Source organism: Olea europaea, chromosome 4 (assembly GCF_002742605.1).
Source record: "Olea europaea var. sylvestris chromosome 4, O_europaea_v1, whole genome shotgun sequence".
Classification (NCBI taxonomy): Eukaryota; Viridiplantae; Streptophyta; class Magnoliopsida; order Lamiales; family Oleaceae; genus Olea; species Olea europaea.
The window spans coordinates 14,704,865-14,728,691 of NC_036240.1; the positions used below are offsets into that span (position 1 = coordinate 14,704,865).

The window sequence follows — 23,827 nt, forward strand, 5'->3', positions numbered from 1 at the left end:
GATAGAAATATACCGCTATGCCCTACGTGAATCTTTAAGTGTTCATAAAACTACATGGATTTTTACATTTGCACTTGTCATAGAAATATAGGCCGGTGGTATGTAGAAATAGGTTTGATACATCTCGAGAGAGAGTATTGGATAGACTTAGGAACATTGATTCGTCAACAATTGAATTATGTTGTCATATCGTGAAACTAGAGTTTAAAGTGATAATTGCATGGGAAATCGTGATCCTAGTGTGTTTAATTTCTATTGATTACAACAAACGTGCGTTCTCAACAATTGATTTCATTTTAGAGTTTTAAATTATTGTTTTGCTTATTAATTTCATTACAATCATAAAAGCTGCATAAGTAGGGTTTTCTTTCCAATTTTAGAGTTTTAATTAGGTCCACATTCATTTTGAGTGATTTGGTTGCGGTTAAGGTTGAATAAGTAAAATTGAACTAACCAATCTCTGTGGGACGATACTCGGACTCATTGAATCCACTTTATTACTTGTTAACGAACTGTACACTTGCGGTAATTTAAATCGAAAGAAATTATTTCGTGAACACTGTGTGTCAAGGTTCATGTTTTCAGTTCTCAGGCCTGCGTGCCAAGCTTTATTTTTCGGTAGTCAGGCTTGCGTACCAAGTCTATTTTTAGAGTATAATAAGAAATAAGCAATTCATCAAAATGTAATCTTATGAAAAGGCCCATCCTTGTCCTCGGGAATCACACTATAGGTCAAGACAATTTCATTTTCATTTAGTCCTCGAGACAATTTCCTTATTAAGGGATGACCCTAAGATCAAGTTACTACCTTTGTTTGAAACTTCTATGGATTAAGTCATCGAGATTTCTAAGCAGTTTACCAGTTTGTCTTAGGCGTCGAGATGTTGATTTATCCATGATGTTGAGATATCAATTTATCTTAGGCGTCGAGTTATTAATCTTGGGCGTCAAGATATCAATACATCTAGGACGTCAAGATATCAATTTATCTTAGGCGTCGAGTTATTAATCTTGGGCGTCAAGATATCAATACATCTAGGACGTCAAGATATCAATTTATCTTAGGCGTCGAGATGTTAATTTATCTTTGACATTGAGATATCAATTCATCTAGGACGTCGAGATATCCATTTATCTTAGGCGTCGAGATGTTAATTTATCTTGGACGTCGAGATATCAATTCATCTAGGACGTCGAGATATCAATTTATAAAAGGCGTCGAGTTATTAATTAATCTTAGTCGAGTTATTAATCTTGGGCATCGAGATATCAAGTCATCTTAGGCGTCGAGTTATGGATTCTCTTAAAGTCGAGCTAGGTCACATCACTTAGTTTAGTCCTTAAAGGAACTTAAAGCTCAAGCAAACATAATCGAAATAACATAGTAAGAAGCGCAAGTTAAGCTCGGGAAGAATACATTGATTTCAAAAATAAAGAGCCAAGAGTATTAAAAAAAAAAAAGAAAACAGAAACTAGTCTACATCCTTGGCTTCTTCTCTCGAGGCCAGACTTCCTTGCTCTTCCGCCACGTCCTCGCTGTCAATATCAACTTCCTGGTCGTCAACGGTTTCCTTGGACTCTGAAAACTCGAGGTCTTCAGCAACCTCTAGGATGTTCTTCAAATCCTCGGGCTTTGCATCAGTCCTCAAGGTCAAAAATGCCCGAGCCTCTTTCAAAGCATGGAAGTACGAGCCCATGGCGTACTCTCCCTTTAGCCCATTGAACTCCTCAGATGTTTTGAAGTCCTCATCTGCGATATCCCGAGCTTTGGTCAGACGAGCTTCGAAATCCTTCTTCAAACGCTCTATCTCGAGCTTTAACTCCTCCACCTCGTCCTTGGCTATCCCAGCTTCTTCCCGAGCCTTCAGTAGATCATTCTTGACATCATCACGTTCCTTCTGAAGAAGGAAGCGCTCAGCCTCCATATTAACAATCATCTTCTCGCGTACCTGAGCAGAATTCTTGAGCTCAGCAGTTCTTTGAGCCTCATCTTTCCCCTTTAGAGAAAGACCTTAGACAATACTCAGAGTCTGCAATATATAAAACCTAAGCTTAATGATCAAGTCATAGAAAATCCATAAATTACACCAAGTAAAATGAACGAGCTTACCTTTAGAGTAAGGGATTCAAGAGTTTTCATGCCCTCGTCAAAGCCGAGGTTCTTTCGATATTTGTCCACGATGCTCGACACTAGAGGACACCAATTAGGATCTCGATTTTGAAAAGAAGGCACAGGAAGGACCTCATCCTCGAGGTCAACAACCTTGGGAGTACTCCTTAACCGAGGACGTGACCGAGGAGTGGGAATCAGAGTTTTGTGATCGTGAATGATCAGGGATTGTCCTTGGGTAGATGTCTCGCCAGGACCACTCCTAATAGTCCCAGGCCTTGAATCTCAAGGCCTATTTTTCCCCTTTTTCTGACCTGGGGCTCGGAATTGAGGGGCCCTTGACTTCTTATTCACGGCCTGTCAAAGAGCTAAAGGATCGAAAGTTATCCCTGAAAAGACAAGTAATTAGCGTGAGCATAATTAACAAAGACAGATCGACGAGAAAAAGGCGAAAGTACGATCCCTACCCTCAGCACTTTTCACATCTGCAAGATCGAGAATATCATCCCCCAAAATGTCATCTATATCATAAACAAGAGGCTCGAGGTTCTCTAACATCACCCTATCCCTTTCTAAAGACTCGAACTAGGCCTGCCCTTCACAAAACCTGGCCGTATCGGGCAAACCCCACCTAGGACTAAAAGGAAAGTCAAAATCCTGAGGTATGACATAAACCACTTTTCTTTCCACCCCTTTAATGAACTTGGCATCCTCAGTATCCTGAAACCTCATCGAGATGAAAGATAGGTAAAACATGTATATTGAGGCAGCTGTTTCAAATCAAAGACCATTCTACAAAGGTCGATGTATGGGTCAATACCTAAGTACTTACAAGCTATAAAAAAGTAAGTAAGCATCCTCCATCCATTTGGCACGAGCTGACCAGGGCTCATGTTGTGCTCGACCAGTAAGGCCACAAAGAAGGGGTGCAAGGGACATCTAAATCCACCCTTTAGCGAGTCTCTGAAAACTACAAACTCTCCATCTCGAGCAATAGCCATCCTATTCTCACCCCCTGGCGTTCTAATATCACACTTAGGCATGAGCCCATGCTCCATAGCCATCCATATCGCTAGATGCTTCTTAAATTTATAGGGAAGGTCGGGCTACCTAAGGGGAGTTGGGATACCTTGTGCCCGAGGATGTACATTAATGGGCACTGCCATGGGTATGATCGAACGCTCCTTGTCCTCGGGGGTACTCCTCATGGAAGAGGACGAAGACTCACTATTACTACAAGACATCCTGACCTAGGCAAAAAAGTGTCTATAGAATAACTTAAGGTCTTGAGGTCTTACCTTAAAGTCGAAGCCTAAAAAACCCACCATAGTTCTGATCCCAACGATTAGCGAGAGAAGTTTACTGATGGTGAAAAGTGAAAAATGAAAAGTGAACAAGGTATTTATAGGCAACAAAAGAGGGTATCCCAAAGGTCACTACCCCGACCGTCAGATTTGGCCACGTGTCCTACATCCATCCCATAACGCTTTTTACCGCCTTTTCTTATTTAGGGCTTACCTCAGTACACATTAGCCCTTCTGAACACCTGTCTTCAAGAACTCCCTCGAGCTTACGCACCCGAGCTCTTTTCCTTCTGGCTTATTTTGCACTATATCCTTGAGGAAGGCTCGAGAAAAGGTGCAAGGGGGCCAGTGATACTGACAGTTCCTGTGTATCCCGATCATTCGCGAAGGCATTTTTTACGATTTTTGATCATTAGTGCTCGGGATGTATTGGGTCCTCGGGGTACATGTGCCCGACCTTTATAACTTTCAAAGATTGCAAGATGTCCTCGGGAAATCCCTTTGAGGTCCTCAACTATCATCTTTCTCGTACTAAGGAGAAGGTCTATCCCCTGAGAACTCTTATCTGGCACAAATACTTCAAACCACATCTCCTAAGTCTAAGAGAGTCCTCTTAACAATTGGTCTTCTAATCATAGTAGGATCCAAACACTGTTTTCTCATGGGACTCTATCGGATAAGGATACCCATATAGTTAAATCCTACTAGGAAAGCACCATACACCTCTATAAATACAGAACCTTAAACCATTATTCATGTACGTTTCTCATTATTCTCCAATTTATAACATCACGCATATAATTCTCTTTATAACTTAAGTATCAGAGAGGCGACGAGAACATACCTCATTGCCTTTGTTTCAGGTACCGAAAGACTACGATCATGCTCAATCAAAATCATCAAGCTCGGGAAATCAACAGGTACGATTTTTGGTAGCATCAGGATCCATCCTATACCTTAAAATATGTTCGAGGTCAAGCTCTTTCATTTTAAATTTTGGTAAAGCTCGACGTTGAGCTCATTCATGCCAAAATCCTTTACAAGGTATAGGGATCAAGCCCTTCATTTCAAAATTTATAAACGAGCTCAAGGTCGAGCTTCATTCTTTCAAAAAATTTAACAAGATAGGGACCGAGCCCTTCCTTTAAAAATTAATGAGCTCGAGGTCGAGCTCTCCTCTTTCAAAATTTTTGACGAGGTCAGGGTCTAAACCTCTCCAAAAATTTTTAATGAGCTCGGTCGAGCCCATTTCCTTCAAATTTTTAATAAGATAGGGGTCGAGAGTGCCTATCAACTCGTCATGAACTCACGAACTCTTTAGCATGACCATGCTAACCTCTAAGCACGAGCATGACCACTCCTTGGCATGAGCTCGCCAACTCTTTATCGTGATTAGGCCTAATCCCTGGCATCAACATGCCAACCTCTAGGCATGAGCATGACAACTCCTTGGCATGAGCTGGCTGACCTCTAGGCTTTGGCACGCTTATACCTTGGCATGAGCTCGCCAACCTCTAGGCATGAGCACGCCCTTATCTTGGCATCAGCTCTCCTATCTCTTGGCATGAGCATACCCATCACCCGACATGCTTGTACATCTCATTTCAGAAACTTGTATATCGCGCAAGCCTCTAACATGGATGCACGGGGGCCAGTGATGTAGTCACTTTTAGCAACCTCCCGAGGTGATTCTCCCAAGGACTTATAGGGTCTTGCTCATCACATGTTGGGGCACATAGTCCTCGGGTAATACACCCAAGGAATGGCGACTTGCATCATCGTGATCTAGTCGATAGTATCCTTAGGCATAAGTCTTCGAGCATCCTTTTAATATACGGGGTTCATGAGTTCTCGAGCTATTCCCTTCATACTGAACACCCCTTTTGTCAAACCCATAAGAAGTCTTACCTTCTAAAAACTCTAATATGATTCAAACACCTCAACCCAGGACTCCTACGTCCACAAGAACTCTATGTCAACAATAGTATCATTGGTCATGCAATTATATTACAAATAAAATACTCTTATCAAGTAGGACTCTATTGGATAAGGACATCCAATTAATTCAATCCTACTAGGAGTACATTATCTACCTCTATAAATACATAACCTAAGTCCATTATTTAGGTACGCTTTAACATACTATTTCAATATATGTTCTCATATAAATTTCCTGTCTGACTTAAGCATTGAAAGGGGACGAGAGCACATCTCGTTGCCTTTGTTTCAGGTACTGGAAGACTTTGTTCGTGCTCTTTCTCAGTCCTCAAGTTCGGGAGGCTTATCAGGTACAATTTTTGGTAGCATCAGATACCATTATTTACATTCAACGCTTTATATATGCATCTCACTCTATGTACATCTCTATTAAAATATTAACATTTTAAAACAATTACTATTTTCATCCTCGTAAAATTTCAATATTGTCCTTATTAAATTCATTCATTTAAATATTATAGATCCATACAGAGTTTATATATTCATCCATTATAAATACATTTGTAATACAATTTCGAAAATCACTATATTATTCAATCATTATCATCATTTAATCTAGTTCTTACTTTTTATTTTCTATATTGCAATATCGGTGCTTTAATATTTAGATATAAATGTTAATAAATCTCTCTCTTTTTATTTTTATTTTTATTTTTCTGAATTTAAAGGATTCTTTCAAAAGTATACTGCTTAAACAACCACACAAATTCCTTCTCGAATCATATATTAATTAACTTTTTTTGCTTATAAACTCATAATTTTGGTTGTTTTTATTTCGATTGATAATTTTAAGTTTGTGCCCTTTTATAATGTAAGAATATTTGGATACATAACCTTATTTTGAAATTTCTCATATATTTTCTTCTGTCAAATCAATACTTAAAAAACATAAAAAGTAAGAATCCAATTTTCATGTCATGAAAAAAATTATAACTCTAATAATGTGTTGATTTTCTTCTCCTTCTTCTTCTATTTTTTTTTCTATTGAAGAGGATATTTTATGATTAGGGTTTTATGATTTTAGTTAAAGATAATGTTTTATAATTATTAAAATTTTAGTCAAACACAAACTCTAAAAGAATATAAGAAAGTTTAAAAGAATTTATGAAAATAAATATTAGTGGATGAATTTAGAAAAAAAAAGTATTTTTATTTAATTTATATATATCTATTTAGGTAAATTTACATAAGATAAAATATATAATATAATTATTTTTTTAAAAGTGGATGTATATATAAAAATTTTGAATTTAAATAGCAATACCCTTTTTTTAAGTTTAAATATATATAAATTCTAGTGAATTACGTAAATTTAAATAGATTTCCACAAAATCCATAAGAATCTCATTACAAACTGTAAAATTTCAAAAGAGTTTATTATGCGTATTTTTAAGTTTGAAATCCATCCAAATATTTGAAAATCCCCCTTTTTAATTTTTAAAAGATTTCATAGAAATTCATTAAAACTTAGTTGAGGACATCTAGATTTTAATAAATTTTATTAAATTCTCAATTGGAAACACCTAAATCTAGAATTAGAGATTTAAAATAATTAAGAATTTAAGATACGATAATGTTATCTTAAGGGAGCCATTATTCCGGTAAAGCTGCAATTCGTATGAGCGAGGGTTTCTTGGATGTCCGACTTCAAGTCAACCACAAAATTAGCTCCTTTTAACAATGATTACGAATTTTGACTTAAAATAAGTTGTTCCATCGTTTAACTTTTATTATAATTAATAATTGTATAAGTTGTCCAAAAAAAACTGTCACCATATAAAAAATAATAAAAATAATAATAATAATAAAAAAAATACAACTAAAAGTGTAAGGTCAGATATTCAACTACTACTATGGAAAATATGTTGTAACTAATTATGTAATAATATTTCGCTTTGGCGTCTAAATATGACACAAAAATATGACAGTATAGAATTAGGATTAGGAGTTTGGAGGGAATTAGGAATTATCCGTTGCTTTGTCCTTCTTTGAAGAAACCGATTCCTGCTGTGATACGAACAAAGAGGCAGATTCACTGCTATATATACCTCCCTATGGAATATGTATTGTCTTCGTAGCCTCATTATTGACCTGATTTGTAATCTTTGGAGAACCCTATTTTCCGTACTAAAATCGAACTAAATGTCTTCTTCCCAAAGATATTATTATGAATACCAATTGTCCCAACATGACAATGACGCCATTCCACCCAATCCTGCAGATGATGTTTATTATAACATCGTAATAACATATATACTGAAAAAAAGACAAAGTCCTGGTCAAGCTGATGACGAGGAAACATTAGGTTCACACTACAGGGGTTTTTACATGCTTTCTTACAACCTTATGGACCCTCAAAATCATTTAGATACAGTTTTTATGCGTCTTTGGGTGTGTGATGATGATGTAAGGCAAAGATTGGTACGGGACATTATGGATTTTCCTAATCAAATAAGGGCGGATCCAATTAACGCTGGTAGGACAACATTCGCAATGCTTGTGTCCATTAAGGTTTATATTGTACAACAAGAGGATGAAACTGTTGAGGATGCCAGGGAGAGGTCCATTGTGTGTAGGTTCTGGAGTGAAAATCCGTCATTCATTCAATCGTTGGAGAAGGTTAAAGTAGAAATTGATAATTCGGAACAAGAAGAGTGTTGTATTTGTTTGAACAAGCCTTGTGTTGGAGAAGAAATATCCTTCTTACCATGCTTGCATGCTTATCATTCTACGTGTATAATCACTTGGCTAGCGAAGAACAACCTATGTCCATTGTGTCGCACGCCTATGCCCTCGAATTAACCCTCAAGGTTTCATTGAAATTCTTTAGGAACGGTAGTATTGTTTAGAATATCAAGATATTCAACTTCGGTGCAAAAAGTTAGAAGTTGTCTCTATGTTTCAACGCCCTTTTATTTTCTGATTTCTCTTGTTAGTTTGACCAGTGCATTCCTTTTGAATCTATTGTTCATTGCGTAATACGGTTCCTTTATATTGCAATTAATATAATAAGAGTAAAGTTGAAATGAAATGAGGATGAATATAATAATTTTTTAAAATTATAAAATTGTAATAAAGATAGATTTAGAGTGATATAGATATATAAAAATGGTGTAGATGTATAATGTTTAAATGCATGAATTTAATAAGAATAATTTAGGAATGTAATATGAACGATTATGATACTTTTTAAAAAAATTTAATGGAAATATATTTAGAGTGGAATATATATAATAATGGTGGATGAAAATAACTATTCCAAGTATAATAATAACCTTTTAAATTTTAAATAATAGACTATCTGATCATGTTATAATTTTCTCTCTTTTTTAATTTTATTTTTTGATAGAAAAAATTGTAGCCGAGATACCAAACCTTTCTTTTATTAGCATACTTCATCAAAACCTTTCATTTGTGTCACCGAAGGTATCAAACCTTCAAAAAATTCGCATCCGAAGTCCAAAGTAACAGAAACCGTTAGTTTTGGCTGTTAGTTGACCAGAGAATTAATATTGACCATAATTTTGACTAATTTTAATAGGATGTAATGGTAATCTTACATTTTCCAATAAAAAAACACAATTATAATTGATAATCAAATAAAAAAAAGACCAAATACAAACATTATCTTATTCCCCAACCCCGTTAATCGTCGTCGTCGACGCTACCCGCCCCATGCCGACGCCATCATTCCTTCCACCACCAATCCCTAGCCAGTGCAAATGCTACCCACTCCATGTCGTCGCCACTGCTCCTTCCACAACCACTCCCCACCTTCAACAAATGCTAACTGCAAAAATTTTTAAACCTGGACATTCACCGATTTTCAATTAACATACACCCTAGCTCATTGGGGGCAAAACAAACACTTCCCCAGATCTAAATTGGAACAAAAATTTCGCACTATTCACCTCTATTTTGAAGCTAATTCCAAGATTTTGCAAACGTCTATCTTGGGCTGGTTTTATTTAATCTGCAGGACCATTAGCAATATAAGGTAGAAAATGACTTTATGCGCTTGAGTTCGGGTAAAATTGAGTTATGTTTGGTGGGTTTCTAAGGCAGTGAAGGGGGGACGCTGTTAGTTTTGATAGCTTTATTTGGAGAATTTGAAGGCTACCAATTTCCCTAAATTTGCTTCGAATTGGAACAAATGAGGATTGCTAACCATGTCGTCAATTGCAGAAATGGTGACGGATGGGGTGGTGTTGGGCTGTCGGGTGGTGGGTCGGGATGTGAAGGGTTCCTGGTTCTAGGGTGGGTGTTTGTAGGGTGAAGTGGAGAAGATGAAGTGGATTTCTTTTATTTTAATTTTTTATATGAAAAATATAAAGTTACACATTTGCCCCTTTAAAAATCAGTTAACAATTGGTTAAGTCTTTGATTTTTTGTCAATAACAGTCAAATTAATGGTTTCTGTTGGACTGCAGGTGTGAATTTTTTGAAGATTTGGTACTTTCGGTGGCACAAACGAAAGGTTTGGATCAAGTCTGCTAATAAACAAAAGATTTGATATCTCAACTGCAATTTTCCCTTTTGAAATGGCAATTTAATAGGAACTAAGGGTGTGTTTGATTGACATGGAAAATATTACCTAGAAAAGAAAATATTTTCCATCTTTTGTGGAAAATAAAAACCACCTCTATCCAAGGAAAATATTTTCCTTAAAAACAAGGAAAATTAGGCATATTTTCAAAAGTTGGAAAATATTTTCCATGGAAAAAAATAGCAATCAAACACTCAAAGTGAAAATTTGGATGGAAAACTGATATTTTCCATGAAAAATAAATGTAATCAAACACACCCTAAGGGCTCAGAATTAGCGTGAAGGTCGATGAATTGCTTTGCGCAAGCCATTGGGCTTGGGCCCGCGCTTCTCTTCCCTCCAAACACCATCTCGAATTCAAATCCCAACTATTCTAATTCTAAGCACCGTAAGAAGGCCGTATCTCTTCTACAAAAATGCAGAAATAACAACGAAATTACTCCAATTCACGCTTATATCATTAAAAATGGCCAAGAAGACGACGTTTTTATTGTATTTGAGCTCCTTCGTGTTTGCTCCAAATTTAATGCCATTGATTATGCTCTCAAGATCTTCGAACAGTTCTCAAAGCCTAATGTCTCTCTCTGTACCGCTCTTATTGACGGGTTTGTGTTATCTAGGTTATATGATCATGGCATTAGAGTGTATATGCAAATGATTGAAAATTTTGTTATGCCGGATAATTATGTAATTAGCTCTGTATTAAAGGCATGTGGGTTTTACGGGGATATGAGAACGGGTAGGGGAGTTCATGCTCAGTCTGCGAAACTTGGGCTGTGTTCGAACAGATCGGTTAAACTTAAACTGCTGGAGTTTAATGGAAAATGTGGAGAATTCGAAAATAGGAAGAGGGTGTTTGATGAAATGCCCAGAGATATTGTTGCATTAACGGTAATGATATCCTCCTATCTTGATTGTGGGTTTGTGAAAAAGGCCTGTGATGTTTTTGATTTGGTGAGGATTAAGGATACGGTTTGCTGGACAGCAATGATTGATGGGCTTGTACGGAATGGGGAAATGAATTAGGCGCTGGAGATATTCAGGCAGATGCAAAGGGAAGGCGTGAGAGGGAATGAAGTTACGGTTGTTTGTGTTTTATCTGCTTGTGCACAATTGGGAGCATTGGAGCTTGGTAGATGGATTCATTCTTACATTGAGAAGTATGATATTGAGGTTAATTATTTCGTTGGTTCAGCCCTGATTAATATGTATGCAAGGTGTGGGAGTATTAAAGAAGCCGAGAGAGTGTTCGAGGGGATAAAAGAGAGAGAGGTCACAATTTATAATTCCATGATCATGGGGTTTGCGTTGCACGGGAAGAGCGTAGAGGCTGTTGAGATGTTCCGAATGATGATAAAGCACGGATTAAGACCAACTAACATTACCTTTGTTGGTGTTCTTAATGCTTGTAGTCATGGGGGATTGGTGGACGATTGTATTGAAATTTTTGCAAGTATGAAAATTGAGTATGGGCTTGAACCGCAGATTGAACACCATGGTTGCATGGTTGATCTTTTGGGTCGTGTAGGACATCTTGAGGAGGCTTTCAGATACATACAGAATATGGAATTATCCCCAGACCATATAATATGGGGATCACTCTTAAATGCCTGCAAAGTTCATCAAAATAATGAACTTGGAGAACAGGTTGCGAAAATTCTATTAGATAGTGGGCATGCTGATACTGGAACTTATATTCTTCTGGCTAACGCATATGCTTCTTGGAATAAATGCGAAGGGGCTGCACCAGTGCGGGCAATGTTGAAAGAAGGTGGTGGACAGAAAGAACCAGGTTGCAGTTCAATTGAAGTGAATAATGAGATTCACGACTTCTTTCTGGGAGACATTAGACACCATCAAAAGGAAGTGATATACAGAAAATTGGAGGAGTTGAATGAAATACTGAGGTCAGAAGGTTACAATCCGCAAATAGAGGTGGTGTCTCAGGATGTTACCAATCGAGAGAAGGAATGTGCTTTAGCCATACACAGTGAGAGGCTAGCAATATGTTATGGCTTAATATCGACTGAACCACAGTGCAGTTTAAGGATCATAAAAAATCTAAGAGTTTGCAATGATTGCCATTCTGTGATCTAGCTCATTTCGAAGATTACTGGAAGAAGAATTGTTGTGAGAGATAGAAATAGGTTTCACCATTTTCAAAATGGTGTTTGTTCTTGCGGTGATTATTGGTAAAGGAAGTGCTTCATAATTGGTTTGCCAAGCAACTTGCACGTGTGAAGTCCATGACAAGCCCTGAACAAGGAGTGTAGTCGAACAACGGATATGACATGAAATCAGATGGCTATGCTTTTCATCTTTGTTATGAGCAAAATTCCACTTCACTGTGTTTCTAGGATGCTCTTTGAAAATTGTTATTAAAGGTTCACTCGTCCAAATGAATTAATCTTTAGATGCTGTTGTTCTCTTTCCTGATCTTATGCATTTATTATCGAGAACTAGTTATCATCGTCTATGTGTTTTCGAGATCAAGATTCAAGAAAGGCATCCCAAGCAAGTGTCAAGAGTGTACTTAAAATGAATAATAATTCGTTCAAAGCTTGATTGATATAACATCTAATCTCATTCAAGCTTGCCTCCCATTTGATGGAAATTTCTCTGGCTTCTTCCGTACAATGTGGGAACCTTACCATATTGCTATTTGTCTCATAGATGTCCACAGTAGCACAGGAACTTTGTTTAGAAGAAAAAAAAAAAACAAATAATAGTTTCAAACCTACCATACTCCAGTTTGGTAGTTTCCACTGTCTGTCCAGGGTTAAGCCCTAGGATTTGGCGGCTTTAAGTACAACCATTTTTAAGAGATTTTGGAACACAAAATTGTGGCCATCGTTGGTGACAATGGCTAATGCTAATGGAAATGACAATAGCTAGCGACGTTTGAAGAAATCAAAATTCACAACACTACACAATTATTTTTGAAGTATAAACATTATGTTTTTTTACCATATTTATTTAATCAAATATAATCTAAGGTGTTTGAAGACAAGAGAAGAGATGTCATATTGAATTATACAATAGAAATTTCAAAATATACAGAGGTTAAAGGACACTTATGATGGGATTATGTATGGATAATAATGCAGTTATTGTACCGAAATTAATTAGGTAGATAAGTTAAGATAAAATACGTATGGAACTTCAAGATTGACCTTATTATTTTCATTACAAAATTAGGTTTTTTGGGTCGTTCATCTCCAAGATATCTCCTTATTCATTAATGGATAATTAAAGATATTGATAATTTATTACGGAAATAGGTTTTTTGGGTTGGTCGGCGTAAGATTTCTGCATATTTTGAAGTTTAAACTGCTTTTTTGACTTAGTCGAGACCATATTTCAAACGTCAAATAGGGTAAATTATACATGGTCAAAAAACGCATCCTCCAATAAAAAATTTCCCTCTTTATTGGCATGTGCACAAGTATTCAACTTGCCATGCTGAATTATATATATAAGTGCGTATATGTCTGGCATTACAATTACCTAAATATTCTTGCCAGAAAATGTTCACCGGAAACAGGCTCTCCGTCGTAGTACCCGCTCAGTCCTCGCCGAACGATACAGTCATTGACGGGTAAAACCTCCCTCCTCGCTCGTTACCATATCTAGTCGACATGAGACTTTGTTTGCTCTTTATTTTGTGTATTTTTTTTTTTTACCAACAATGTGCTGATTCCCTCGATTATTTGAACAGAATTGAGTTGCAATCAAAGACTTCACAAGATGCACAGCCCTCCACCGTGGGTCGGTCCAAGACTAGCATCCACGTAACTGCCCTGGATGGCATAGTCAATGTGAACTCGCTCTTCACCATGGCAATCTTCATCGGTTTCTCCCTCACGGTCCCTGCAAATGGCAGCGCTGGACATCCAGCATCATGCAATGCCAGTATCGATACAGTCAGAAGACTTATCGTCTTCGAAGTCATTTCCTTCAGTTTCTTTCTCTTTTCCTCCCTCATAGCCCAAAGTCTCAAGCTCACAATTAACTTGTTGAACAGTTTAGATGCAAGCGACCCTCATAAAGCTGATATCGACTCTTCTGTTCTGAAATACGGGTTGTTTGGCTCCGCCATTGGATCCGTCATGGGATGCTTGTTTTTGACACTTTCCATCGTGGATTTTATTCAAGTGAAACTTGGAGTACTTTCTTGTGGGGGTGAACCCGTGTACGGGGTCGTGACACTGGTTGTATTCGTGGGTTCTTCTCTACTGGTTTATATTTTCACTTCCGTATATGCTTCATTCTTTATGTGATCAAAAAATGACAGAAATAGTGGGATATCATCTGACCTTAAACTCTATGTCTAGTAGATAACTCTTGTGCTCACAACTTGTAATCTTAGATATATGTTGGTTAATTTGAAGGAAATTTAGATCCAGTTATAATCAATATTGTATTTCCTATATTAATGTTTAGATGTGGAATAAACGTGAAAGTGTACATTTATTTGTTTGATGTTTAGATGTGGAATAAACGTGAAAGTGTACATTTATTTGTTTGAATCTCTTAGAAAACAAGCCAATTTGCAATAACTTAGTGATAGAACTTATACTACTTGTTATAAATATTAAAGCCAAGGAAATGTGTCTAGATAAAAAGAATCACACAAGAACACAAGATTTAACATGGAAACCAAAATCTGGGAAATCCATGAATAGGGACGGGGAATTCACTATAATCAATAATATAAAAGTACAAAAAGATCTCGCGCGCAAGACTCTCAACCTATCTCAAAATATACGAGTCTATCTCTATAAACTAGTTACTCTTATTTTGATGTTCTCTCGATACTATACAATGTTTTGCTATGTTCTCACATGGTTATCAAGGTTATACATCACACGTAGTATAGATATAAAAACTCATTACAAGTGTTTTGGATGAAATACAACTTAAGAAATGAAATAGAATCGAAAAAGGACTCGTCAATTGGAACACACTACCACTTGATCGCTAGGTGGGTGACAGCTTCGCTGCTTGAGTAAAATGCTAGCGGCAAGAAGGCGCCAGCCCTTTTCTACGTTTTCCATCCTTGATGCTCGGGCCCCAAGTAGGCGCCGAGCTAGTGAAAAGCAACCCACATTTTCTCCTCGGTCCATAATTTGATCTTTTCAAGACCACTTCAACCAGAATTTCAAATCCAAGTCTTTAATTATCCAAAATCTTTTTACCAATCAAACTTTTAATCCTTGATGAACTTTGATCTTTTTTTTCAACCGAACTTCCAAACCAAGAAGACTTTTGTTTGTTTATCAATTAACCAATCTAATTCTAATTCCAATAAGAATTTGGGTCATACTCTTAACAATTTTCATGCTGATACAAATTTCAATATAAAGAATTATTCTTCAAGCAATTTTCCAGATAGAGTACTCAAAGTCCACTTCTTCTACCATGTCCCTTCATACTCAACAACTACGAATAAAATTCAAGCCATGCTTACCAGCAGAATTACATTGGCCCCCCAAAAATGCTTAAATTATTCTTTTCACTTTCAACTCCACTTGAATTACCAAACTTGCTCAACCTACCCGACTATCTAAATCAAAACTAGCTCCATCTAAGCCAATGACAGGTTCTTCAATATCATTGCTCGAATCATCACGAGCAACGTGATCACAACAAACACTAAGTAATTTATCACTTGTCTAATCATAAGTCGTAGCTACATCCAAAGTGATCGTCAAACCTTCCAAAACATATAACCAGGACTTTCTCTATCCCTTTAGCACAACTCTACCCGAGTTGCAAAACCTGCTCGAATTATCCCTATAAGGACCCGATCACTACTGGCTCCATTTGAGTCAACGCCTAACAAACTATAAGCAACCATATCAACCTCACCGAACATTTCCTGAGGTCTAATATTCAATCGCATCAAACGTGATCATCAAACCTTGCAAGACACATAGCTTGATCCTTACATTACTTCTCCTCCAACATCCAAACAAGAATCTGTCATAACAAAAAATCATGTTGAAATCCAAAAGCTGAATTTTTAACTTCATACTTGCCATCTCGAAATAATCAAATCTCATTTTGAGTTGATCAAACCTTACTTTAATACAAGACTCTCCCAAGAACTGCCAAAATCCTGGGCTCTGATACCACTTGTTAGAAAACAAGCCAATTTGCAATAACCTAATAATAGAACTTATACCACTTGTTATGATTATTAAAGCCAAGAAAATATGACAAGATGAAATGATTCACACAAGAACATAATATTTAACGTGGAAACTCAAACTCGAGAAATTCATCATCAAAGACGGAGAATTCATTATGATCAATGGCAAAGAAGTACAAAATGATCTCTTCTCTCTCTCTCTCTCTCTCTCTCTCTCTCTCTCTCTCTCTATAAACTAGATCCTCCCACTTTGATGTTTTTTCAATGCTATACAATGTTTTGTTATATTCTAAAAGGTTATCAATGTTATATATCACATGGAGTATATATAGGAACTCATTATAAGTGTTTTAGATTAAATACAACTCAAGCAAAGAAATAGAATCGATAAAGGACTCTCCAATTGGAACACACGCGAGAGGCAGCTTTTGCTTCTTGAGTGAAATGCCTACGCTAGGCATGCATCAGCTCACTACTCCATTTTTCAGCCCCGATACTCGTGCCCCAACTAGCCGCCCAGCTAGCAAAAAAAGTCAACTTTTTCTTCCCGATCTATACTTTAATCTTCTCGAGACCATTTCAACCAAAACTCCAAAATCAAGTCTTCAATTATCCAATGTTCTTTTACCAATCAAACTTTCAATCTTTGATGAATTTTGATCCTTTTTTCTACCAAACTTCCAAACCAAGAAAACCCTTGATCCTTTTGTCAATTTATCAATCCAATCCTAATCCCAATAGAAATTTGGGTCATACACCAGCCAACAGAATCCATAATATTTTAGAGTAAATTCAGTGTTTATTCTAATGCATGAACATTGATATCAATGTTAAGAAATGTAATTTAAGTTTTTAAATAATTTTCAATTACTTACAGTCTATTCAATCCTATCTTTTGCGTTGTATTATGCAATTGACAGTAGAGTGGGTTTGGCTTGAATATTTGTGAGGATTGGTCAATTTTATTGAATTTTTTTTTTTAAATTCACCGAACGTTGAGTATATATCTACAAATTTACGAGTGACACAGGACACGAATGCCATCAAATATCCTTGAAAAAAGTGAAGTCAAATTTTCTGTCATCCGTGTTCTGACGATTTCCAATACGTAGAATTGTTTTAATTAATTTCAACTAAAATCTGGATAAACGTATATCCTAAACAAATAATATAGTTGAAAAGGTTATTTAATTAGGATTCCAACGAAATTTGAATATCTCAATTTAGACTTTTTTATTGAAGTTAAGATTTGTTTTCTCTTGAATGTCCAACTGCCCATTCTACCTAAGAATACAAGTTGTGATATTTTTATTTTATAATTAGAGAGGAGACTTTAATTTCTTTGGCAGTTGTATATACGAATTTACCACTTAGATTTTCTCTCTTTTCATTTAATTTGATCTTGAAAAAAGGTACATAGAAGAATGCTTAGAAAAGGCTGACGTTTGAAGGGTTGTTTTAAGTAATACACTCTCTTGTAAGTCTTGAAGACGATGAACTAAGATATGAAATTTAAATAAATTAATATTAAGTCTTTAACTTGTTGAGAAGAACGATTTTTCCTGTTCTTCACTCTTATAGCATTCGGTGAATTCCTTCTGGCAATGAGTTTGGTACTTGAAACATGTCTTATCCTTTGGCAAATTTCTTTTGGCAACAAGTTAATCATTGAATGATTGTGCTTGTGGTACCTCTAAACTCTATCCCACATTTCCAAGTGTCACCGAGGGTGAGTGATTTAATCATCCCCAATTCTATGATAATAATTAGAAAACTTGACAAGTGAAAAAAATTTAATTTAAGGTATCATGTGGTCGCATTACGTATCCTCTTACCATCATGCATCGTGTGAAGTATTTTATTGATATCTAAGTAAGTATATGTCCGTTAATTAATTGTAAATCAATCCAATTCATATTTAATGAGAACATTTGATACATCTAATAAGCTTCAACGAAATGGTTAATTAATGTATTTTAAGTGGAGAATTGAGGAGGACTAATTTAAATTTATTTAATTTGTACATATTCTCTGCGTGTTACTTGTGTATCCATGTGATTTAAGCCGGCCGCCTCAGATGAACTTGAAAACAAATTAATGGCTGCTAGCCCTCTTTAGGTACAACCGCACTATGTATTAATTACTTTAGAATTTGTCATTCACATATTTTAAATTACGAGTTGAATGCACCAACTTTGTGTGTTTATTACTTTATTACTTTATTTTTCTATAGGATAGTTTGTGTGCATGTGTTGTTGGAGTTGAAAAGGTTAACCAACAAGTCACTTGCTTCAACATCTTTGACTCGGCTCGAGTTCCAACATGAGTTTTGGTTATATTAAAGTGCTTATTTGATAGCGTTTAAAATAAGTTGTATATCCTATAATTATTTCATTGTAATCAAAATATTCTTCTTATGGATAACGTTCTTTCACTTCCACTAGAGTTGCCAAATACGAGCAATTTTTAGTATAATGAGATGTACTACAGTATTCAAATGTCAGTCTGATCTCTGGATAAACAATTGATTTGGTGTTTAATCCCTTTGGCCAACCATCCTTACCAAATTCAATTGGCTGATCATATCCCCACCTTTTAAGTTCTTGTTTGATTAGAAATTCTCCAAAGAGCATGTCATCTTCATTGAAGTCGAAATTAATCATTATGAAATTTGACCTCTTGCTTCTTCTTATTTCCTGTCAATTGAGCAAAAAAAACATGTAGATCATTTGAACAAAAAAAGGAAAAAAAAAATCAAACAGAAGTAAGAAATGAATAAACCAGTATTAAAGAAAATAGTCCCCGACAACGGCGCCAAAAACTTGTTGTCAATTTTATCCCGCAAGTGGACAGATGTAACAAGTAGTAAAGTGGATATTTTAAGTCCAGATTATCGTTCCCACAAGGACTATTCTTTAATACCAAATTTATTATTTCTAATTTCTAGTTGACGAAAATAAACGAGAACAATGATTAAAAGTGATTTTTATTCTAACTACTTAAAAGTTTGTGAGTGCAACAGAAAATGAGTGAGAATTCAAATAATAAATGGGTATTAGGACGGAACAATTTCACCTATTGGTCACTTTTACTTCTAATATTGAGATTCATAAAATTTGAATTAATGTTCGGTCGAATTCTTCTACGGTATTCAATTTACCTCTCTCGATTTCTCATTTAGCCTATTTAAATAATTCAATTTCATATCTTTATGCAAATCAACATTATTTAAACAAAATAATAGTTCTAAGAATTCATATAGGACCGCAGAAATTAATATAGGTATCTCTATATATTATATTAATTTACCGAATTTTAATATGTGGTTTAAATAAGAATCGGCATCTCTAGGCAATTATTGTTCACGAAATCATTGAATAATTGACCAAAAAATTCAAAGCATTGAGAATATGATTAAGATCCACACATGTAATTACAACAAACAATGACTCAAATAAAAGAAATAAAGGTTCCCAAATCAGTTACAATGTTTGTCCTAACAAAGGATTTAGCTACGCATAATGAAAGAAGATAAATAACAAATTATCTTAGAGTACATTACCAGATTTAGAATTAAATATGTAGAAGAAAAAGTTAATCTTGCACCAAGAATTCCTTTCCCTTCCAATTTATGCTTCAACCCTTGAATTGCTTGTTGTTTTGTTCTCTTCAATTCTTCTCTTTTGATTCTCCAATTATGTTATCTTGCTTCTCAATGTGTGAAGAATCCTCCAAAAGTGTGAGAAAGACATATTTATAGGTGCCTCCTCCGTTTGTATAGAAAGTAGAGTTTTTATGGACTTCAAACGGCCTAAAAACGCACCCTAGACAATCCCGACACAGCGCCTAAGCGCCTCGAACAAATTCAGATAGCGCATAAGCGCTACGCATGCAGCGCCTACGCGCTATGATTGCAGCGCCTAAGCGCTGATTTTCGGGAAAAAAAATCAGAAACGTAGCACTTGGGCGCTACGGGATAGAGCCTAGGCGCTGTGGTCAATTCAATTGCATTGCACAACTTTCAGTCTTTTCATTATAACTTTTTTCCCTATATCCGATCGAGGAGATTCAAGATGTGCTAGAAAGCTAACTCAAAAGGTTATAACTTTGCTTTAGATACCATTTTCAAATTCGATCATTTGCTATGTCAAAAGTGGGTTGCAATATGAGTTAAAAATGATGCATTGGAACTTGATGTGTGATCATAATTTGATTATATTTCATCCTTTTGATGTCTTTCTATATTCAATTGACTCTGAGAACTCTTGAATCTTCATCGTGAGATTCGACACAACTTTTGAGTATTTTCACTTTAGTCCATGAACTTTGGATCTCTTACGATTTAGCCCTTTTTCTCCAATTTTGTCAACTTTTACTTATTTCGTTCAATTTCTTGTACCGTCATTAAATTTTACCTATTTAACACCAAATGAAATAATTTAGACCATAATTTATTCAAAAAGCAACTAAATGTCATCATTTTAAAGTCTTGAATAAATGTATAAAATACACTTATCAGCCAAATGACAATAGCTGGCGATGTTTGAAGAAATCAAAATTAACAACACTACACAATTGTTTTTGAAGTATAAGCATTATGTTTTTTTACCATATTTATTTAATCAAATCTATTTCAAGGTGTTCGAAGACAAGAGAAGAGATGTCATATTAAATTATACAATAGAAATTTCAAAATATAAAGAGGTTAAAGGACACTTATGATGGGATTATTATGGATAATAATGCAGTTACCATACCGAAATTAATTAGGTAAATAAGTTAAGATAACATACGTAAGGAACTTCAAGATTGACCTTATTATTTTCATTACAAAATTAGGTTTTCTGGGTCGTTCAAAGCCAAGATATCTCCTTATTCATCAATGGATAAATTATATTATCATTGGTATCATCATATCCTAAAAATTAGGTAAATTAAAGACAAAATATACTTCAAGATTGACATTTTGATAATTTCTTATAGTAATAGGTTTTTGAGTCATGCTACTTGTACTTATTTGTTCACACTTTCATTTACTCGTACCCACCTCCTCCTCTCATATGAAGGTTGGACCTCACGTTGTGACTCCCACATGAGACCCAATCTCATGTGAGAGAAGTGGTGGGGTCGAGTAATCCAAAGTATCAATAAACAAGTACAAATGACTTAATTCTAGATTTTTTGGGTTGGTCGGCGCAAGATTTCTGCATATTTAAAAGTTTAAACAGCTTTTTCGACTTAGTCCGTCAGTCGAGACCATATTTCAAACGTCAAATATGGTAAATTATACATGGTCAAGAAACGCATCCTCCAATAAAAAATTTCCCTCTTTATTGGCATGTGCTTAAGTATTCAACTTGCCATGCTGAAATATATATATATATATAAGTGCATATATGTCTGGCATTACAACTACCTAAATATTCTTGCAAGAAAATGTTCACCGGAAACAGGCTCTCCGTCGTAGTACCCGCTCAGTCATCGAGGAACGATACAGTCGTTGACGGGTAAAACATCCCTTCTCGCTCGTTATCGAATCATATTTAGTCGATGTGAGACTTTGTTTGCTCTTTATTTGTATATTTTTTTCACAAACACTGTACTGATTCCCTCGATTATTTGAACAGAATTGAGTTGCAATCAAAGACTTCACAAGATGCACAACCCTCCATCGTGGGTCGGTCTAACACTAGCATCCACGTAACTGCCCTGGATGGCATAGTAAATGTGAACTCGCTCTTCACCATGTCAATCTTCATCGGTTTCTCCCTCACGGTACCTGCAAATGGCAGCGCTGGGCATCCAGCATCGTGCAATGCCAGTATCGATACAGTCAGAAGACTTATCGCTTTCGAAGTCATTTCCTTCAGTTTCTTTCTCTTTTCCTCCCTCATAGCCCAAAGTCTCAAGCTCACAATTAACTTGTTGAACAGTTTAGATGCAAGCGACCCTCATAAAGCTGATATCGACTCTTCTGTTCTGAAATACGGGTTGTTTGGCTCCGCCACTGGATCCGTCATGGGATGCTTGTTTTTGACACTTTCCATCGTGGATTTTATTCAAGTGAAACTTGGAGTACTTTCTTGTGGGGGTGAACCCGTGTACGGGGTCGTGACACTAGTTGTATTCGTGGGTTCTTCTCTACTGGTTTATATTTTCACTTCTGTATATGCTTCATTCTTTATGTGATCAAACAATGACAGAAATAGTGGGATATCATCTGACCTTAAACTCTATGTCTAGTAGATAACTCATTTGCTCACAACTTGTAATCTTAGATATATGTTGGTTAATTTGTAGGAAATTTAGATCCAACTATAATCAATATTGTATTTCCTATATTAATGTTTAGATGTGGAATAAACGTGAAAGTGTACATTTATTTGTTTGAATCTCTTAGAAAACAAGCCAATTTGCAATAATTCAGTGATAGAACTTATACTACTTGTTACAAATATTAAAGCCAAGGAGATATGTCAAGATGAAAAGAATCACACAAGAACACAAGATTTAACGTGGAAACCTAAATCCGGGAAATCCATGAGCAGGGATGGAGAATTCACTATAATTAATAATAAAGAAGTATAAGAGGATCTCGCACACAAGACTCTCAACCTAACTAGATACTCGTATTTTGATGTTCTCTCTATACTATACAATGTTTTGCTATGTTCTCACAAGGTTATCAAGGTTATACATCACACGTAGTATAGATATAAAAACTCATTACAAGTGTTTTGGACAAAATACAACTTAAAAATGAAATAGAATTTAAAAAGAACTTGTCAGTCAGTTGGAACACACTGCCACTTGATTGCTAGGTGGGCGACAGCTTAGCTGCTTGAGTAAAATACTAGCGGCAGGAAGGCACCATCTCTTTGCTACGTTTTCCATCCTTGATGCTCGAGCCCCAACTAGGCGCCTAGCTAGTGAAAAGCAACCCACGTTTTCTTCTCGGTCCATAATTTGATCTCTTCAAGATCACTTCAACCAGAATTTCAAAACCAAGTCTTTAATTATCCAAAATCTTTTTACCAATCAAACTTTTAATCCTTGATGAACTTTGATAATTTTTTTCAACGGAACTTCCAAACCAAGAAGACTTTTGCTCGTCTATCAATTAACCAATCTAATTCTAATTCCAATAAGAATTTGGGTCATACTCTAACAATTTTCATATTGATACAAATTTCAATATAAAGAATTATTATTCAAGCAATTTTCCAAATAGAGTACTCAAACTCCATTTCTTCTACCATGTCCCTTCGGGTATACTCAACAACTACGAACAAAATTCAAGCCATGCTTACCAGTAGAATTACATTGGGCCCCAAACATGCTTAAATTATTCTGTTCACTTTCAACTCCACTTGAATTGCCAAACTTGCTCAACCCACCCGTCTATCTAAATCAAAACTAGCTCTACCTGAGCTAATGACAGGTTCTTCAATATCATTGCTCGAATCATCACGAGGAACGTGATCACAACAAACACTAACTAATTTATCACTTATCAAATCATAAGTCGCAGCTACATCCAAAGTGATCGTCAAACCTTCCAAAACATATAACTAGGACTTTTTCTATCCCTTCATCACAACTCTACCTGAGTTGCAAAACCTGCTCGAATTATCCCTACAAGAACCCGATCACTACTGGCTCCATTTGGATCAATGCTTATCAAACTATAAGCAATCATATCAACCTCACTGAAC

At 35.8% G+C, this 23,827-nt stretch overlaps 3 protein-coding genes and 1 pseudogene across 3 annotated transcripts; all 4 read left to right on the forward strand.

The window, feature by feature from the left end:
- Window positions 1–5,515: 5,515 nt before the first annotated feature.
- On the forward strand, window positions 5,516–14,358 carry LOC111393742. The gene is made up of 4 exons (XM_023019436.1): window positions 5,516–5,702; window positions 9,843–9,889; window positions 13,483–13,556; window positions 13,677–14,358. The coding sequence occupies exons 3-4, from the start codon at window positions 13,486–13,488 to the stop codon at window positions 14,236–14,238; spliced, it is 633 nt and encodes a 210-aa protein (XP_022875204.1). The 5' UTR covers window positions 5,516–5,702; window positions 9,843–9,889; window positions 13,483–13,485; the 3' UTR covers window positions 14,239–14,358.
- On the forward strand, window positions 10,233–11,860 carry LOC111393744 (putative pentatricopeptide repeat-containing protein At5g59200, chloroplastic). The gene has a single exon (XM_023019437.1). The coding sequence runs from the start codon at window positions 10,247–10,249 to the stop codon at window positions 10,982–10,984; it is 738 nt and encodes a 245-aa protein (XP_022875205.1). The 5' UTR covers window positions 10,233–10,246; the 3' UTR covers window positions 10,985–11,860.
- LOC111393743 lies at window positions 10,980–12,175 on the forward strand (annotated as a pseudogene).
- A 7,190-nt stretch (window positions 14,359–21,548) lies between the features above and the next one.
- Window positions 21,549–22,301, forward strand: LOC111393076. The gene is made up of 2 exons (XM_023018478.1): window positions 21,549–21,619; window positions 21,740–22,301. Exons 1-2 carry the CDS (start codon window positions 21,549–21,551, stop codon window positions 22,299–22,301), a joined length of 633 nt encoding a protein of 210 aa, XP_022874246.1.
- Window positions 22,302–23,827: the final 1,526 nt, after the last annotated feature.